Source organism: Salvelinus namaycush, chromosome 15 (assembly GCF_016432855.1).
Source record: "Salvelinus namaycush isolate Seneca chromosome 15, SaNama_1.0, whole genome shotgun sequence".
Lineage (NCBI taxonomy): Eukaryota > Metazoa > Chordata > Actinopteri > Salmoniformes > Salmonidae > Salvelinus > Salvelinus namaycush.
The window spans coordinates 17,679,021-17,695,409 of NC_052321.1; the positions used below are offsets into that span (position 1 = coordinate 17,679,021).

The 16,389-nt window shown below is 42.2% G+C and overlaps 1 protein-coding gene and 1 long non-coding RNA gene across 13 annotated transcripts in view; one reads left to right on the plus strand and one right to left on the minus strand.

Annotated features, from left to right (window-relative positions):
* The window catches only part of LOC120060241 (inverted formin-2-like), a 29,396-nt gene extending 18,607 nt beyond the window's left edge, over positions 1-10,789 (plus strand). The window contains exons 5-23 of one of the 12 annotated variants that reach the window (XM_039009405.1): positions 307-340; positions 644-785; positions 911-1,043; positions 1,218-1,793; positions 1,958-2,100; positions 2,219-2,280; positions 2,367-2,469; positions 2,578-2,663; positions 2,882-2,982; positions 3,779-3,849; positions 4,711-4,818; positions 4,965-5,035; positions 5,144-5,264; positions 5,396-5,560; positions 5,715-5,817; positions 5,941-6,093; positions 8,452-9,222; positions 9,499-9,558; positions 10,391-10,789. In XM_039009405.1, the coding sequence (XP_038865333.1) occupies positions 307-340; positions 644-785; positions 911-1,043; positions 1,218-1,793; positions 1,958-2,100; positions 2,219-2,280; positions 2,367-2,469; positions 2,578-2,663; positions 2,882-2,982; positions 3,779-3,849; positions 4,711-4,818; positions 4,965-5,035; positions 5,144-5,264; positions 5,396-5,560; positions 5,715-5,817; positions 5,941-6,093; positions 8,452-9,222; positions 9,499-9,557 (3,002 nt within the window). In that variant the 3' untranslated portion in view covers position 9,558; positions 10,391-10,789. Of the gene's footprint in view, positions 1-306; positions 345-643; positions 786-910; positions 1,044-1,069; positions 1,794-1,957; positions 2,101-2,218; positions 2,281-2,366; positions 2,470-2,577; positions 2,664-2,881; positions 3,380-3,778; positions 3,850-4,710; positions 4,819-4,964; positions 5,036-5,143; positions 5,265-5,395; positions 5,561-5,714; positions 5,818-5,940; positions 6,094-8,451; positions 10,257-10,390 lie in introns of those variants that run through there. The other 11 variants (XM_039009406.1, XM_039009407.1, XM_039009404.1 and 8 more) reach the window with 11 other exon arrangements.
* A 259-nt stretch (positions 10,790-11,048) lies between these two features.
* On the minus strand, positions 11,049-13,161 carry LOC120060243. The gene is made up of 3 exons (XR_005478201.1): positions 13,042-13,161; positions 11,829-11,923; positions 11,049-11,661 (listed from the first exon to the last, which is right to left on the minus strand). It is a non-coding gene; the product is annotated as an uncharacterized LOC120060243 (long non-coding RNA).
* Between the last annotated feature and the right edge of the window lie 3,228 nt (positions 13,162-16,389).

Sequence of the window (16,389 nt, forward strand, 5' to 3'; positions counted from 1 at the left end):
TAGTGGGTTGTAAAAAATGAGCTCCGACTGGGAAAAATAGTTTTGAACGCTGGTCATCCAACTCGAGTTCCCAGTTGTCTTGAACGCACTGAAGTCTGAGGTCGAAGATTTCCGAGTTGTCATGAACGCACCATAATTATGTCCTAATCGCTCACCTGCAATCGACTTCACTCGCTGATTCCAGATCATATTCCGCAGTGTTCCAACTTTTTAATAACCTACTACAAAGTAGGAAACTGATCATTTGGGAGTTGGATCGTTGTTTTTGTGACTGTCTTTATTAAATGCAGTGTTTCTGTTTTATAGGATTACAATTACTTGATATACTGCCCAAATTGAGGTGAGTGCCTTGACTTACTTCCTCGGTTCATTGTGACCTTTTTGTCATGTGCAGATAAGAAATGCCCATGCATTGGTCAAGTACAATATAGTTTGAGTGAAATGTTAAACAAAACCTTTGTTACTTGCACATGTTGATTTGATGTGCAAGTGGGAAATAAACATTGTAAACAGGCTACTTGCTCAATAGGCCCTTTTTAATTGTGTGTGTGTGTGTGTGTGTGTGTGTGTGTGTGTGTGTGTGTGTGTGTGTGTGTGTGTGTGTGTGTGTGTGTGTGTGTGTGTGTGTGTGTGTGAGAGACAGAGATGAGGAGGATGAGGACTTGATCATTCAGTGTGAGGTGTTTGAAGAGGCCATGTCTGAGGATGAGGAGGAGCTGCTGAGGGTCTATGGAGGCATAGACGTGAGCAGTCACCAGGAGGTGTTCATCACCCTCTTCAACAAAGTGAGCACAGCTGTCAGCTGCACTGCCATAACACTGCATGTCACCTACTCATGGCTAGTTCCGTAAACAACAAAATTATAAGTGCACTCAAAATAAGGTTTGGTTGTGTGTTGTTCAACCTCAAGGTGAGCAGCTCTCCGTCGTCCCGCCAGCTGCTGTCCATCCTACAAGCCCTGCTGCTGCTGGGGCCCGAGAGGGCTGACATCTGGCAAGCCCTGGAGGCCATCACTAACCGGGCCATTCTGCTGGATCAAGACTGTGAGTCATCACGCTCCTGACACATTCAATAGTTCAATAAGCTGACCCCTAAGAGAGTTATGGGCAAAGGACTGCAGTCTGGGTGAACAGAGTGCGTAGGAAAAATGGTTGTCTTGGTTACTTGTCAACAAAATTCAGTAGATTTGAGTGTTTGTGTGTGATTCTGTGCTCCAGCTCATATGGACTCTTGTGAGATTATTATGCAACGCCTGGTGTTCTCCAAGCGCAGGACAGCTGGTGTCGATGCTGTGGATGGTCTGCCACCCAAGAAGATTGATAAGGCTGTTCAGACCGACATGGTGGACGATGACCAAGAAAGACTGACCAAATGCTCCACAAAAGTGTCCTCTCCTCCACTACCCCCTCCACCTTTCCTATATCCCAATATGATGGGACCAGGTCCCATTCAGTGCCCTCCTCCACCCCCCACTCCACCATTACAACACATTGGAGGTGGAGTACCCCCACCACCAACTCCTCTACTAGGGATGCAGGTGCCCCCAGGGTGCCCTCCTCCACCCCCACCTCCCCCACCAGGAATGGGCGGTGGAGGACCTCCACTACCCCCACCCTTGCCCGGTATGCCAGGCCTGCCTCCTCCACCACCACCTCCCCCTGGCATAGGTGGCATTGTGGTGGCCCAGAGTAGCCAGTCCCTGGGGTGTGCCTCTGCTGCTGCCTCCAAGGCAGGCCGTTGCCCCACCCTGAGGATGAAGAAGCTCAACTGGCAGAAACTCAGAGCTGTCACTGGTGAGTGGAAAACCTTGGCATCTCTCTTTAATGATCCTCCCCTGTGTTAACAGAAGCAGTCTGCTCTATGTAGGAGGGGAAAAGATTGTCTGGTTGGATACTTTTTTGTGAGGTAATTCCAGATGTGTTGTGGTTATTCTCTCCCTCCTTTAATATACACACAGATGGTCATTCCATGTGGACTTCAGCTCAGAAAGACACTCCTCTGGAGCCCAACTACTCCAGCATTGAACAGCTGTTCTGTCTCCCAGTGACCGAACACAAAGACAAGGGGGCAGCTGCTCCTGTCAAAAAGGAGCCTAAAGAGGTGCACTGGTCAACACTCATTACAGCTCTCGTATCTGGAGCACACCAGAAACATGGCTCATTATGAATCCTAAAACAACCTCTCAAACAAAATGTCTATTCCCCTCTTCTCTCTACAGATCTCCTTTATTGATGCAAAGAAGAACTTGAATTTGAACATATTTCTCAAGCAATTCAAATGGTTAAGTAATTTGTCATTAAGTCGGTATTGATATCAATGTTTTTACCCCATTGAGCTTACTTTTTTCTCCATGCTTCTCTATCTAGCTCTCATGATGAGTTTGTGGTGTTGATTCAGAGTGGGGATCGCTCTAAGTTCGATGTGGAGGTCTTGAAGCAGCTTATTAAACTCTTACCTGAGAAACATGAGGTACTGTAGGTACCAGATAGATGTTCACAATGTTTGCAAATAACCTTTATTAATACAGCAAACATGGTGGTTTTGACTAAAGAGCCTCCCTTTTCTGTCTCAATTTAGATAGATAACCTGAAATCCTTCCTGGGAGAAAAATTAAAGTTGGCCAATGTAGACCGATTCTACATCACTCTCCTGGCTGTACCATGGTAACTCCTGTTCCTTTTATCGTTTTCATAATTCCTGGCACCTCACTGGATACTCTATGTAGAGAAGAATCTCTGGCTGTGATAGTTAACGGAATCTGGTGTCTGTTTTTGTTTGGCCCTAGCTTGACTTGTCTTTTTTAATTCCCAATGGTATCTCTCTTCCCTGCCATACCATCCCTACTTCGTATCCTCCTTCTCGCTCTCGTGTCTACCCACAGTTACGAGCTGAGGATAGACTGTATGTTGCTGTGTGAGGAGACCACCTCAGTACTGGACATGCTCAAGCCCAAAGCAGAGGTGGTTGAATCAGCATGCCAGTGTAAGTCAACACCAACTTCCCTGTGTAAACACCAGTGGTGGAAAAAGTACCCAATTGTCATACTTGAGTAAAAGTAAAGATACCTTTTTATAGAAAATGACTAATGTGAAAGTCACCCAGTAAAATACTACTTAAGAAAAAGTATTTGGTTTTAAATATACTTAAGTATCAACATTTAATTTCTAAGATATACGTAAGGATCTATAGTAAAACATTCCTTATATTAAGCAAACCAGGTGGTACCGTTTTTTAAAATTTACGGCTAGCCAGGGGCACACTCCAACACTCAGACGTAACTTACAAACGAAACGTGTTAAGTGAGTCCGCCAGATCAGAGGCAGTAGGACCATTTTTCTGTCCTGCTAAGCATTCAAAATGTACCAAGTACTTTTGGGTGTCAGGGAAAATGTATGGAATAAAAAGTACATTACTTTCTTTAGTGAAGTAAAAGTTGTCAAATATAAGTAGTAAAATACAGAACCCAAAAAATGACTTAAGTAAAAACACTTTAAAGTACTACTAAAGTACTTTACACCACTGAAACACTCATGTTACAATGATTGCTTTATGAATCCATTGCATATTTTTGTAAGCTAGCAGAGGACACAGTAAAGTTTATTATTTAGAATTGTGTTTGTTAGAACTGTCGAGTGGTAACTATTATATGCTGTTCTATGTAGAACAAATTGTTGCTTTGTGCTGGAAATGTTTTAACAACTAAAGTGTTGGTTTTTCAAAATGTCTAAAAGTGTATTTTTTTTGCATAGAATGTTTCATTTAAAAAAAATCTCCTCAGGTCTCAGAATGAGCAGTCTCATGCCTAGTTTCTGCAGGCTCATCCTTGATGTGGGAAACTTCCTCAACTATGTAAGTAAGGACTCTCGAAAGGATGGCATTCCTACCTGACAAAGTAATGTTAGGATATCAGTTAGCCTGTAATAGCTTTTGTGCCGAACCCACAAGTGTTTCAAGTGCCAAGCTTATGGTCATTTTGCAGTAGGTAGGGAGATTCCTAGATGTGTGCAGGAAGGCATGGTACTAAGGAATGTGTAGTATTGGTGAAAAAAAAAAAGTATGTGTTAACTATAGAGGTGCCCATGTTGCTGAGGATCAGAAGTGTCCGGTGCGAGAGAGACAGGTTGTCAGTCAGTTGTACTGAAGGTGTCGTATCCTGAGGCAGTGAGGACGATGGGTCAATGTTGAGGGATCATAAGAGGCTACCAGTGGGTAGTAGACTTTTGCCAGTACAGAATGATAGGTCTACGAATTAAATGTGCTTCAGTAAGGTTGGCTTTTTGGTGTTCATTGCCATGGTTATCAACTGTAACGCTGAAATGGAACGTAAATCACCGAAAATAGGTTTTGTTGTGGCAGCTGCAGAGAAGTACTTGGGTTTTCAAGATTTTACTGCAGAAGAGTTACAGGGAGTGTTGAATGGGAGTGTCCTGTTCTCCCAGACCGTCGATCAAATGGGGTGGTGGGTTTTTAATGAATGTAGGGTTAGTTGGCAGCCTAATTTGTTTTGTTTTTTCATATTTCCCCTTTTTGCATCACAAAGTATAATGGATTTATACTCCAGTCCAGTTGGTGGTGGTAATGTACCATTAATATTGAATGCCAACAATTGTTAAACCCCACCGATGAAGGATGACATTCCACTCACCCGTAAACATGCAACACTTATGCAGTCTGAAAAGCTCTAACTCCTGACTCTCTGCTTGCTCACAGGGAAGTCACACAGGGAACGCTGAGGGCTTTAAGATCAGCTCTCTGCTGAAGCTGACTGAGACTAAGGCCAACAAGAGCCGCATTACCCTGCTCCATCACATTCTGGAGGTAACCCTATTATAAATAATAGTTAGTGCTTTTCTGAGGATAAAAACAACTTTGTGGTCAGTGCTCCTCACAGAATCCAAACATACTTCACATGGACAATCAAATCAAAGTTGGAAATCATAAATAAACTCATGACTTGTTTACAGGAGGCAGAGCTGAACCACCCAGAGCTGTTGAACCTTCCTGACGACATTGAGATTTGTGAAAAGGCAGCTGGGTATAAAACCCTTTTTATTCAAACAATTGTTATTATGAGCTCTGCAATTGATAAACAAATGATTAAATTACATTAAAACATTTATAAATATTGCCTTTTATCCATTAGAGTCAACCTTGACTCCATTCAGGCAGAAGCCAGTGCCTTACTAAAACGACTGAAAGAAGCGGCAAAGAAAGTCACCAACTCTGTGGACGATGTAAAGGAGCAGTTTGAAAAGGTCATTGAGGTATGAAACCAGTGAATTGTATTCTATTGTAGTTGCCTCCCAATAATGACTTTTTTTCAACTCTTTTGGAGGTCAACTATACACTAGTGTTCTTTAAAAGGCAATGGTTCAACCTCGTTTCCCTCCCCAAGGAAAACCTGGGGGCCTGCCTGGATTTGGAAAAGCGGTTTGCAGAGATTGTGAGGAAGAAGGGTGACCTGGCCCTCTACCTGTGTGAGGATGCAAACCAACTCTCCCTGGAAGAGCTCTTTGGCACCATTAAGACCTTCAGGGGGCTTTTCATCAAAGCCTTAAAGGTCAGAGGAGCACATCACTAATAGACGGAATTCCACAAGTTTGGATAAATGTTAATAATGCATACTGATTTCCATCACTAGTACATTGAAAACAGAGGTTTGGTTATGAAGTTTCCTCAAATCCTCTTTCCCAATGTTCTATGTACTTCCACAGGAAAACAAGAGCAGAAAAGAGCAGGCTGTGAAGGCGGAGAAAAGGAAGAAGCAGCTTGAGGAGGAGGAATCCAAGAGACAGAAGGGGGAGAACGGAAAAATAAGTGAGTTCTTCTGATGGTCCATATCTCCTGTCTGTCAGGAGTCTGTTTTGTATTCCCACTAAGACGATAGTAGCCTGCCATGTGGTATCTTAATACATCTCTTTCTCTATCCTCTGTCACCAGTCCGGAAAGGACCCCCACCACAGGACGATGGCTGTATTATCGACCACCTCCTTAATGATATCCGGAAAGGCTTTCATCTCAGGAAGACCCGGCCCAGGTGCGAAACGGATAGCCCCCTCTCTTGTGAAATGAATAGGGATACGGGCCAGCCTGGTAAGGACAAGACGACTCTGACCCTGTCCTGTCTCCAGCTTCACTCCTATACTGAACCATAACCAGGCTTCGCCGATATATAGTACCAGTCAAAAGTTTGGAGACACCTACTCATTCAATTCTTTATTTTTTTACTATTTTCTACATTGTAGAATAATAGTGAAGACATAACTATGAAATAACACACATGGAATCATGTAGTTACCAAAGAAGTGTTAAACAAATCAAAATATATTTTATATTTGAGATTCTTCAAAGTAGCCACCCTTTGCCTTGACAGCTTTGCACACTCTTGGCATTCTCTCAACCAGCTTCACCTGGAATGCTTTTCCAACGGTCTTGAAGGAGTTCCCACATATGCTAAGCACTAGTTGGCTGCTTTTTCTTCACTCTGCGGTCCAACTCATCCCAAACCATCTCAATTGGGTTGATGTCGGGTGATTGTGGAGGCCAGGTCATTTGATGCAGCATTCCATCACACTCCTTCTTGGTCAAATAGCCCTTTACACAGCCTGGAGGTGTGTTGGGTCATTGTCCTGTTGAAAAACAAATGATAGTCCCACTAAGCGCAAACCAGATGGGATGGCGTATCGCTGCAGAATGCTAGCCATGCTGGTGATAGCCATGCTGGTTAAGTGTGCCTTGAATTCTAAATAAATCACTGACAGTGTCACCAGCAAAGCACTCCCACACCCCTCCTTCTGCATGCATTCACTGTGGGAACCACACATGCGGAGATCATCCGTTCACCTACTCTACGTCTCACAAAGATAAGGCAGTTGGAACCACAAATCTCAAATTTGGACTCCTCAGACCAAAGGACAGATTAACACCAGTCTAATGTCCATTGCTCATGTTTCTTGGCCCAAGCAAGTCCCTTCTTCTTATTGGTTCTTATTGGTTCTTTTAGTAGTGGTTTATTTGCAGCAATTTGACCATGAAGGCCTGATTCACGCAGTCTCCTCTGAACAGTTGATGTTGAGATGTCTGTTACTTGAACTTCATGAAGCATTTATTTGGGCTGCAATCTGAGGTGCCGTTAACTTTGAATGACCTTAACCTCTACAGCAGAGGTAACTCTGAGTCTTCCTTTCCTGTGGCGGTCCTCATGAGAGCCAGTTTCATCATAGCGCTTAATGGTTTCTGCGACTGCAATTTTCCGCATTGACTGACCTTCATGTCTTAAAATAATGATGGACTGTTGTTTCTCTTTGCTTATTTGAGCTGTTCTTGCCATAATATGGACTTGGTATTTTACCAAATAGTGCTATCTTCTGTATACCACCCCTACCTTGTCACAACACAACTGATTGGCTCAAACGCATTAAGAAGGAAAACAATTCCACAAATTAAGGCACACCTGTTAATTGTTATGCGTTCCTGGTGACTACCTCATGAATATGGTTGAGAGAATGCCATCATGGCAAAGGGTGGCTACTTTGAAGAATTGCAAATATAAAATATATTTTGACACTTTTTTTGGTTACTACATGATTCCATATGTTATTTCATAGTTTTGATGTTTTCACTATTCATCTACAATGTAGAAAATGGTACAAATAAAGAAGCCCTTGAATGAGTGTGTCTGAACTTTTGACTGGTACTGTAGATTAGCTTTAATATTGCGGTTGGATTGGAGCTTCCATCAATGTAATTGTCTGCTTCATTTCCAGTCTCCCATATATTTTCCCCTAACCCTACCATACCTCCCCTAATTGGAGTAAACTAATGGACAACAACACTTAGGCTTCTACTTCCAGCTTATACATACTATATGCATTTTACAGACACAGTATATTTTACAATAGTTGTTTTGTTTTTAGTCCCTTCAGCTACCCTCAGCCCCTCCACTCCAGGAAGCATTGGGCGTTTTGAACAATTTATAAAGTCTGTAAGGATCCTCCTTTTTGTAGAAGTGATGTGTTATTTTTTTACTTTGTAATATAGCTGTATGAGTTTTCTTTTGGATGGCATTTATTGCAATCCACCATCTAGTTTTGATTCATATTTTTCAACTGTGCCGTGATGTTTCAAAAAAGTTCTGAACCTTTCTATTCTCAAAGTTTCTACAAATTGTAAATTAAAGAAACATCTTTGCTAAGAGTATTATTGATCTATTACTATTTAAAAAATCCTCTGTGCTTACATTTTAGCTTTATTGCAGCCACTACCAATTACACTTGCTTAATTTCATCAAGAATGTGTGCTTGGTTGGGCTTCTTTGTGTATTTTATTTAACAGCACTTGCCAGATTTAAACATCGCCTGCTTAATTAAGAATGATGGAATGTTAGGAATGCCTGGTACAGTAGACCTGCTCTTCCTCTCCAAGCATTAACAGAACCTCTCTCACCTGCAGGATCAAGTGTCAAGCCTGTAAAAGAAGATGTCGAAGCCTCCAGCACTCCCATTCCCACCCAACCCCAGGCAGAGGAGAGGGCAGCAAGAGAAGGAGTGAACGGATGCCCCAGCAAACCCAAAGAAAAATACCCAAAAGAAACAGCTTTGGCAAAGACTAACCGGCTCCCAGCTGAACTCCAGGGTGGAGGGGAGCCTCTGCCAAGCCTCCCCACAGACAATTCGCCACCTCCGGCGATACTAGGAATGGATGTCCTAAATAACACCCCAAGCCACTCTACCTTCACAGACCTGGCTGAAATCAACCAGAATGTCAACAGTGGCCTGGTGACAGAGGACTTGATGCCTGAGTGCTCACAGAGCAATGGAGAGGGTCAACTTAATGGAGCCTGCACACTGGCTGTCGCTGATATGGACATGATTATAGAGAAAAAGCTGATGGGAAAAACCATTGGCCAAGATGATGTTGAAGGTGAGAGCAGCAGCATGATGGTAAAGACTCTTAGACCAGATGAGACTGGGGATGACACGATGGTGAAGATGGTGGCACAGGATGACGGTGTAACTAACAGACACCGAGACACCAATGGCAACAAGTGTTTGGTCAGTGCGGTGCAAAGCGTTCTGGCTTACGATGTGCACGATGGAGTGGACTCTAAAGATCTGCTCTCATTGGTATCCGAAGCTCTGCCTTTTAAGTCGGGACCCCTAACACCAGAGGATAAAAAACAGCAGAAGCTCTTTAGAAGAAACAAAAATAAGAGTAATGAAGGTAATGTATTCATTCATTCTAATAAAGATGTTTGGAACTGTGGTCTCCTGACGTGTATGAAAGGGAGATGTTGTCCCCTTTTTTTATGTGGTTTTATTGCATTTTACATTTTATATAGTGTCTGATCATTTGGTGCTGTTTTTAAAACCTAAGTTTTAGCATGAATGTACTGTTTTTGGAAACCGATCTTAAAAGCCTCCCATTTACATCGCATTGACTCCTTTCATGATCATCATGTAGTTTGTTTTTCGTGTTTTTTTCTTTGACTCTCTAAAGCACAAGGTAACACTGGAAAGGGACACCCTAAATGTAAAAAGGGGTGTGTGTTGCAGTGAGGTAGGTCAAACGACTGGATGGAAAACTAACTGGTGCAAGCGGGAACATTTAACCCATCAGCACCAAGCCATGATTTCAATTAACAGACGTGCGTCGGTCTAACCGGGATCTGGTTTAATCTGATTGTGTCTTGTCCTGCTATTAACACTGTCCTCTTCAGTAAAAATCTATAAAATCCCTGGTAATCAAATTGTAATAACTCAAGATAAACCACTTTGTCTGGCATCTTGGCTGCTACTTTATGCCCTGTTGTCAGCCTGAATCTTGTATCTTGACAAGACTTAAGCTCAAACTGACACCTCATAAACGCCACAGTTGAACATTTATAATTTACACACTTCGATGTCATACCTCAGCGGGAAGACCTTGCTTAGCACTTCTGCTCTGTGTGTAATTTTTTTGAAGGAGTTTTTCTGTCTTTGTGTTTCCTGTACCTCCGTACCCATATGTTGTTAAACTGCCCAACCTCACAACAACCTAAACAGCTATATGGATTATTTAACCTACTAACACAATTACTTTTTTTGTGCTTCTTGTAAACTGTGTCCTTTTGTAAGTCTGTCTTTTCTGAAAGATGTTTTAATTTAAATTAATTTAGTGCTTTAATGATCTAGAGACTGATGCAACCAGTAGCACTATATGATTATTTTGGAAATGAAATGGCATAAGAAACATAATAAAAGTCCATTCTCACCCCTGCCAAGCCTCTTTCTGATCCATCAAATGCAATAGTAACTACAAATGTTGGGATATTATCGGCATACTATTTTAAAGTCATTGGTATGCCATTTGATTCCTTCAATCTATTAATTTCAGTCTGTCCTTTCCCTAGGCGATTCCCGGAAAAGGAAGTCAAGAGGGAAGGAAATGTTGAGATGATTTTTTTTTCTCCCATACATGGTTTGTGCACATTGCAATGGACTAGGTCTACGTTATATTGGACTAAATTGATTCCTCCAAGAAGATATCAGCATGTTCTTTCTTCCTTTGGATGATTTTGAGTTCTTAAATATTGAAATCAACTGAAAACCTGCCATTGTTCCCTGGCCAGGTTGATTTGTAGCCGACCAAGAGGCTGAGTCATGAACATGTTCCCATGCAGCCTGTTATGTTCCATGAGGCTACTACTGTCTGTGGTCTCTGCACAGCCTCAATCCCAGCAAACCTACTGTCACTTTTGAAATAAATTAATGATATATGTTGAAAATAAAAGAAAATTCCCTTATTTTTACATTATGGATTATTTGAACATCTATAACAGCTGAGTTCATCTGACTGAGGAAGTAGATAAAGGGCCACATTGCCAAAATCCCAAAGTATCCCTTTAACTAAGGTCTGTCTCTCACCTTGCAGTTCACAACCTCTGCCTCTTTATAACCTGTAGTCAGTCCACATGTGCTTAGTGTCGAGCACCTCTGTTTGCAGCGGGTGAAAAGAGATTGCCTACTGTAGGCTAGACTAAGCACATGGAGTAATGAGTAGGACCGTGTTTTCACATGTGAAAGTGATTGCTTTTGATAAAAACGCATTATCTGCAATCACATTTTCAAACTAGTTGTTTTCATTTCAAACATTTTATGGGAAAAAATGTGTTTCTGAAAGATGCACCATGCTGCCTTGTCGACAACATGACAGTGGCACAAATTACTGTTAGATTTGAGAAGGACACTCCTCCCTCACCGCTTTTTCCCTTTCACACCATGGGTCATAGACCAGTGCACCGCGGCTCAGGTTAATAGAACTCCCTCGTTGTTTACCAACTCCGGTCTTCAAGTACCCCTAACCGTACACATTTTCATTGTAGCCCCCGGACAAACACACCTCATTCAACTCAAGGGCTTGATGATTAGTTGACAAGTTGAATCAGATGTGCTTGTCTGGGGCTACAATAAAAATGTGTACTGATGGGGGACTGGATCAGGGCAACAAGCGGATAAGGCAGTGACGTAGGAATGGCAGGATGTCTCGCTTCCTCTTCTGTCTCTGGTGAAGCTCTTGATTCACCTGGCTAGAAGTTATGCGGTGGGTTTCCAGCTGACCAAGAGGTTATGCAGTGGAGTCCAGCTGAGGCCACTATGAAGAAGATGGGAGATCACCTGGAACCTAGGGTGGAGATGAATTAGAGTGGGGGTATCTCTGAGTAAAGTTCTGTCAAGATAATGTCAAGTCAAATTTGAGTGTCTCTGCCTGACTGACTGTCAGTCAGTTGCTACTCAATGCATAGTCTACCTCGGTAGCGTGTGGTGCATGGTGATAAACTTGGCTCCTACCTCGGTTGACAGACTTTTTCCTGGCCCCAGCGATGGTCAGCAGACTGCACCGAGGGGTGAAGGACAGCAGAGGATCTGATAGGTGCTCAACTCTCCTGCAATAGAAGTGTTGAATGCAGAATAAAGCATATTTCATGGTGATTGGGTGTCAAATTACTCCTTGCCAATAGTTAAGAACATCTGTGGCTAGGCTAGTCCCAGATGTGTATGTCCACTCACCCACATCTAATCATAGAACGGGGTCAAAAAAGTTATAGAAAGGATGAGTGAGAGATAATTTACCATCATAGTAGGAGTGCTGATCTAGGATCAGGTCGACTCTGTCCATATAATAGTATTCATTATGATCTTAACTTTTGCAGTGGTGGCTGGTGGGAGGAGGTATAGGAAAACAGCCTCATTGTAATGGCTGGAATGGAATAAATGGAACGGTATCAAAAACATCAAACATATGGAAACCATGTTTGACTCCATACCATTTCAGCATTAAAATGAGCCTGTCCTCCCACCGGCCTCCACCTCTTTTGAAAATTCTTAGTCTGGAGTGTTCTCTTGGGTCAAAGTGAACCGTGTACATTAATTAAATATGAATTAGTACTGTAAATCCATATGTTCCAGCTAGCTAGCTAGCACAGGCATATTAGCTAACATGGGATACCTACTTGTGTCAGCTGTTATAGATTAACTCAATGACAATGAGCACCCACATGTGCTCCAGTAAAGTTGCCCTCCAAGGCCACAACCACTCTGTGATGCCAACTTAGAAATTTTGTTGCTAGATTTAGCAACTTTTCAGACTACCCTGGCAACTTTTTTTTCAAACAGCACCTAGCAACAAATGTAGCTACTTTTAAAAATGTATTTGGAACTTTAAGCAACTTTTGAAAAGTGACTCAAACGCTAAAATGCACGCATATTCCCTCTAAATGACACAAAAACGATTTTCTCTGTCACACACTCAGTCACAACACACGTGCCTGGCTGCAAAAGTGCGTTGTGAGTGACGTCAGCAGCAGGCGCTCAGCTGGTGCACAGGCAGCAGCGGCAATTTCAGCAAATTGCAAGTCTTTGTTGTCTGACTGCAGCAGTAGTACTGGTTCGACGAGCCAAACCCAATGAATATAGTTGGTCTTAACAGAACTTACAACATCAATCAACATGCCTCAATCAAAAATGTACAGCCAGAAGTACAGAAAAGAGTGGGAGTCTGTACCTGAACAAATGTCAAATCATATTTTTTGCCGAGATGGCCAGTCAATTTGAGTAACGTTATTGTGTATTCTACGTAATGACGCAGTTTTACGTTATCACGCAATGACATCACAACGTCATTTAGCAACTTTTAGCAACAAATCAACCTGCCTCTAGCAACTTACCCTGAAAATGATTTGGCAACACTGCAACCACTCCTCCAGTAGGAACTCCTACAGACAGACACACAGTTTAAGAGCTGGGCAGATTAGACAAATGTTGCTATTCATAGTTTGCACTTCCGTCACTGGGTCACGTCATACCATTGTTATGAACGTTTTCAAGCCGCCCTCTGCCGGCGGCGCCATAGTGGTGCCCAAAAGTGATAGACGGAGGCTAATGACTGTTTCATTTACATTACACTATAGGGGCATGGACATATGATGTCATTGCTAAAGTAGGCAAATGTTTTGTAGGAAACAACTTTGCCATTATTATCAAGTTATCGCTATTCATAAATAGCTACAATAGTGATCCCCTCAAGAGTAGCTAATTTCAGTTCATCATTCATATAGCTTGCTAGCTAGATAGCTGGCTGTGCTAGAAATGATATAGTCATCCTAATAGTTTCAATGCACCTTCCAAATGTGAAATTACAACACAAAAGGACACTTACCTAAGGCTGTTCGTCTATGTCCTCTTGGTTATGAAGGTAGTTAGCTTAGTGAGGGAATGCAAAATTATATATACAGGACCAGTAAAAGGTTTGGACACACCTACTAATTTTTTATTTATTTTTTACTATTTTCTACACTGAAGAATAATAGTGAAGACAACAAAACTATGAAAGAACACGTATGGAATCATGTAGTAACCAAAAAAGTGTTAAAAAATATTTGTTATATTTGAGATTCTTCAAAGTAGCTACCCTTTGCCTTGATGACAGCTTTGCACACGCTCAGCATTCTCTCAACCAGCTTCCTGAGGTAGTCACATGGAATGCATTTCAATTAACAGGTGTGTCTTGTTAAGATATAATTTGTGGAATTTCTTTCCTTAATGCATTTGGGACAATCAGTTGTGTTGTGACAAGGTAAGGGGTGTATACAGAAGATAGCCCTATTTGGTAAAAGACCAAGTCCATATTATGGCAAGAACAGCTCAAATAAGTAAAGAGAAATGACAGTCCATCATTACTTTAAGACATGAAGGTCAGTCAATCTGGAAAATTTCTTCAAATTCAGTTGCAAAAACCATCAAGTGCTATGATGAAACTGGCTCTCATGAGGACCGCCACAGGAAAGGAAGTCCCAGAGATACCTCTGCTGCGGAGAATAAGTTACCAGCCTCAGAAATTTTAGCACAAATAAATGCTTCACAGAGTTCAAGTAACAGACACATCTCAACATCAACTGTTCAGAGGAGATTGTGTGAATAAGGCCTTCATGGTCGAATTGCTGCAAAGAAACCACTACTAAAGGACACCAGTAAGAAGAAGGGACTTGCTTGGGCCAAGCAATGGACATTAGACTGATGGAAATCTGTCCTTTGGTCTAAGGAGTCCAAATTTGAGATTTTTGGTTCCAACCACCGTGTCTTTGTGAGACGCAGAGTAGGTGAACGGATAATCTCCGCATGTGTAGTTCCCACCGTGAAGCATGGAGGAGGAGGTGTGGGGGTGCTTTGCTGGTGACACTGTCCGTGATTTATTTAGAATTCAAAGCACAGTTAACCAGCATGGCTACCACAGCATTCTGCAGCGATACGCCATCCAATCTGGTTTGCGCTTAGTGGGACTATCATTTGTTTTCAACAGGACAATGACCCAACACACCTCCAGGCTGTGTAAGGGCTATTTGACAAGAAGGAGAGTGATGGAGTGACCTGGTTTGGGATGAGTTGGACCGCAGAGTGAAGGAAAGCAGCCAAAAAGTGCTCAGCATATGTGGGAACTCCTTCAAGACTGTTGGGAAAGCATTCCAGGTGAAGCTGGTTGAGAGAATGCCAAGAGTGTGCAAAGCTGTCATCAAGGCAAAGGGTGGCTTTTAAAGGGTGGCTACTAAAATACATTTTGATTTGTTTAACACTTTGTTGGTTACTACATGATTCCATATGTGTTATTTCATAGTGTGGAATAAGTAGGTGTGTCCAAACGTTTGACTGGTACTATATACACACTACCTTTCAAAAGTTTGGGTCACTTGGAAATGTCCTTGTTTTTGAAAGAAAAGCACATTTTTTGTCCATTTAAATAACATCAAATTGATCAGAATACAGTGTAGACATTGTTAATGTTATAAATGACTATTGTAGTTGGAAACGGCTGATTTTTTATGGAATATCTACATAGGCATACAGAGGCCCATTATCAGCAACTATCACTCCTGTGTTCCAATGGCACGCTGTGTTAGCTAATCCAAGTTGATCTATTTAAAAGGCTAGTTGGTCATTGGAAAACCCTTTTGCAATTATGTTAGCACATCTGAAAACTGTTGTTCTGATTAAAGAAGCAATAAAACTGGCCTTCTTTAGACTAGAATACGTGGACAACTACAAATACCTAGGTGTCTGGCTAGACTGTAAACTCTCCTTCCAGACTCATATCAAACATCTCCAATCCAAAATCAAATCTAGAATCGGCTTTCTATTTCGCAACAAAACCTCCTTCACTCACGCCGCCAAACTTACCCTAGTAAAACTGACTATCCTACTGATCCTCGACTTCGGCGATGTCATCTACAAAATAGCTTCCAATACTCTACTCAGCAAATTGGATGTAGTCTATCACAGTGCCATCCGTTTTGTTACCAAAGTGCCTTACACCACCCACCACTGCGACCTGTATTCTCTAGTCGGCTGGCCCTCGCTACATATTCGTCACCAGACCCACTGGCTCCAGGTCATCTATAAGTCTATGCTAGGTAAAGCTCCGCCTTATCTCAGCTCACTGGTCACGATAACAACACCCACCCGTAGCACGCGCTCCAGCAGGTATATCTCACTTGTCATCCCCAAAGCCAACACCTTTGGCCACCTTTCCTTCCAGTTCTCTGCTGCCAGTGTGTCACGTTCCTGACCTTGTTTTCCTTTTGTATAGTTGTGTTTAGTGGGTCAGGACGTGAGCTGGGTGGGCAGTCTGTGTTGTTTGTTCTATGTTAAGTGTCAGGTTAAATTGACCTTGTATGGCTCTCAATCAGAGGCAGGTGTTTTACGTTTTCCTCTGATTGAGAACCATATATAGGTAGGTTGTTTCACATTGTTTGTTGTGGGTGGTTGTCTTCCGTGTCTGTGTATGTTGCACCACACGGGACTGTTTCGGTTTGTCGTTCGTGTATGTAGTCTGTTCCTGTTCGTGCGTTCTTCGTATATT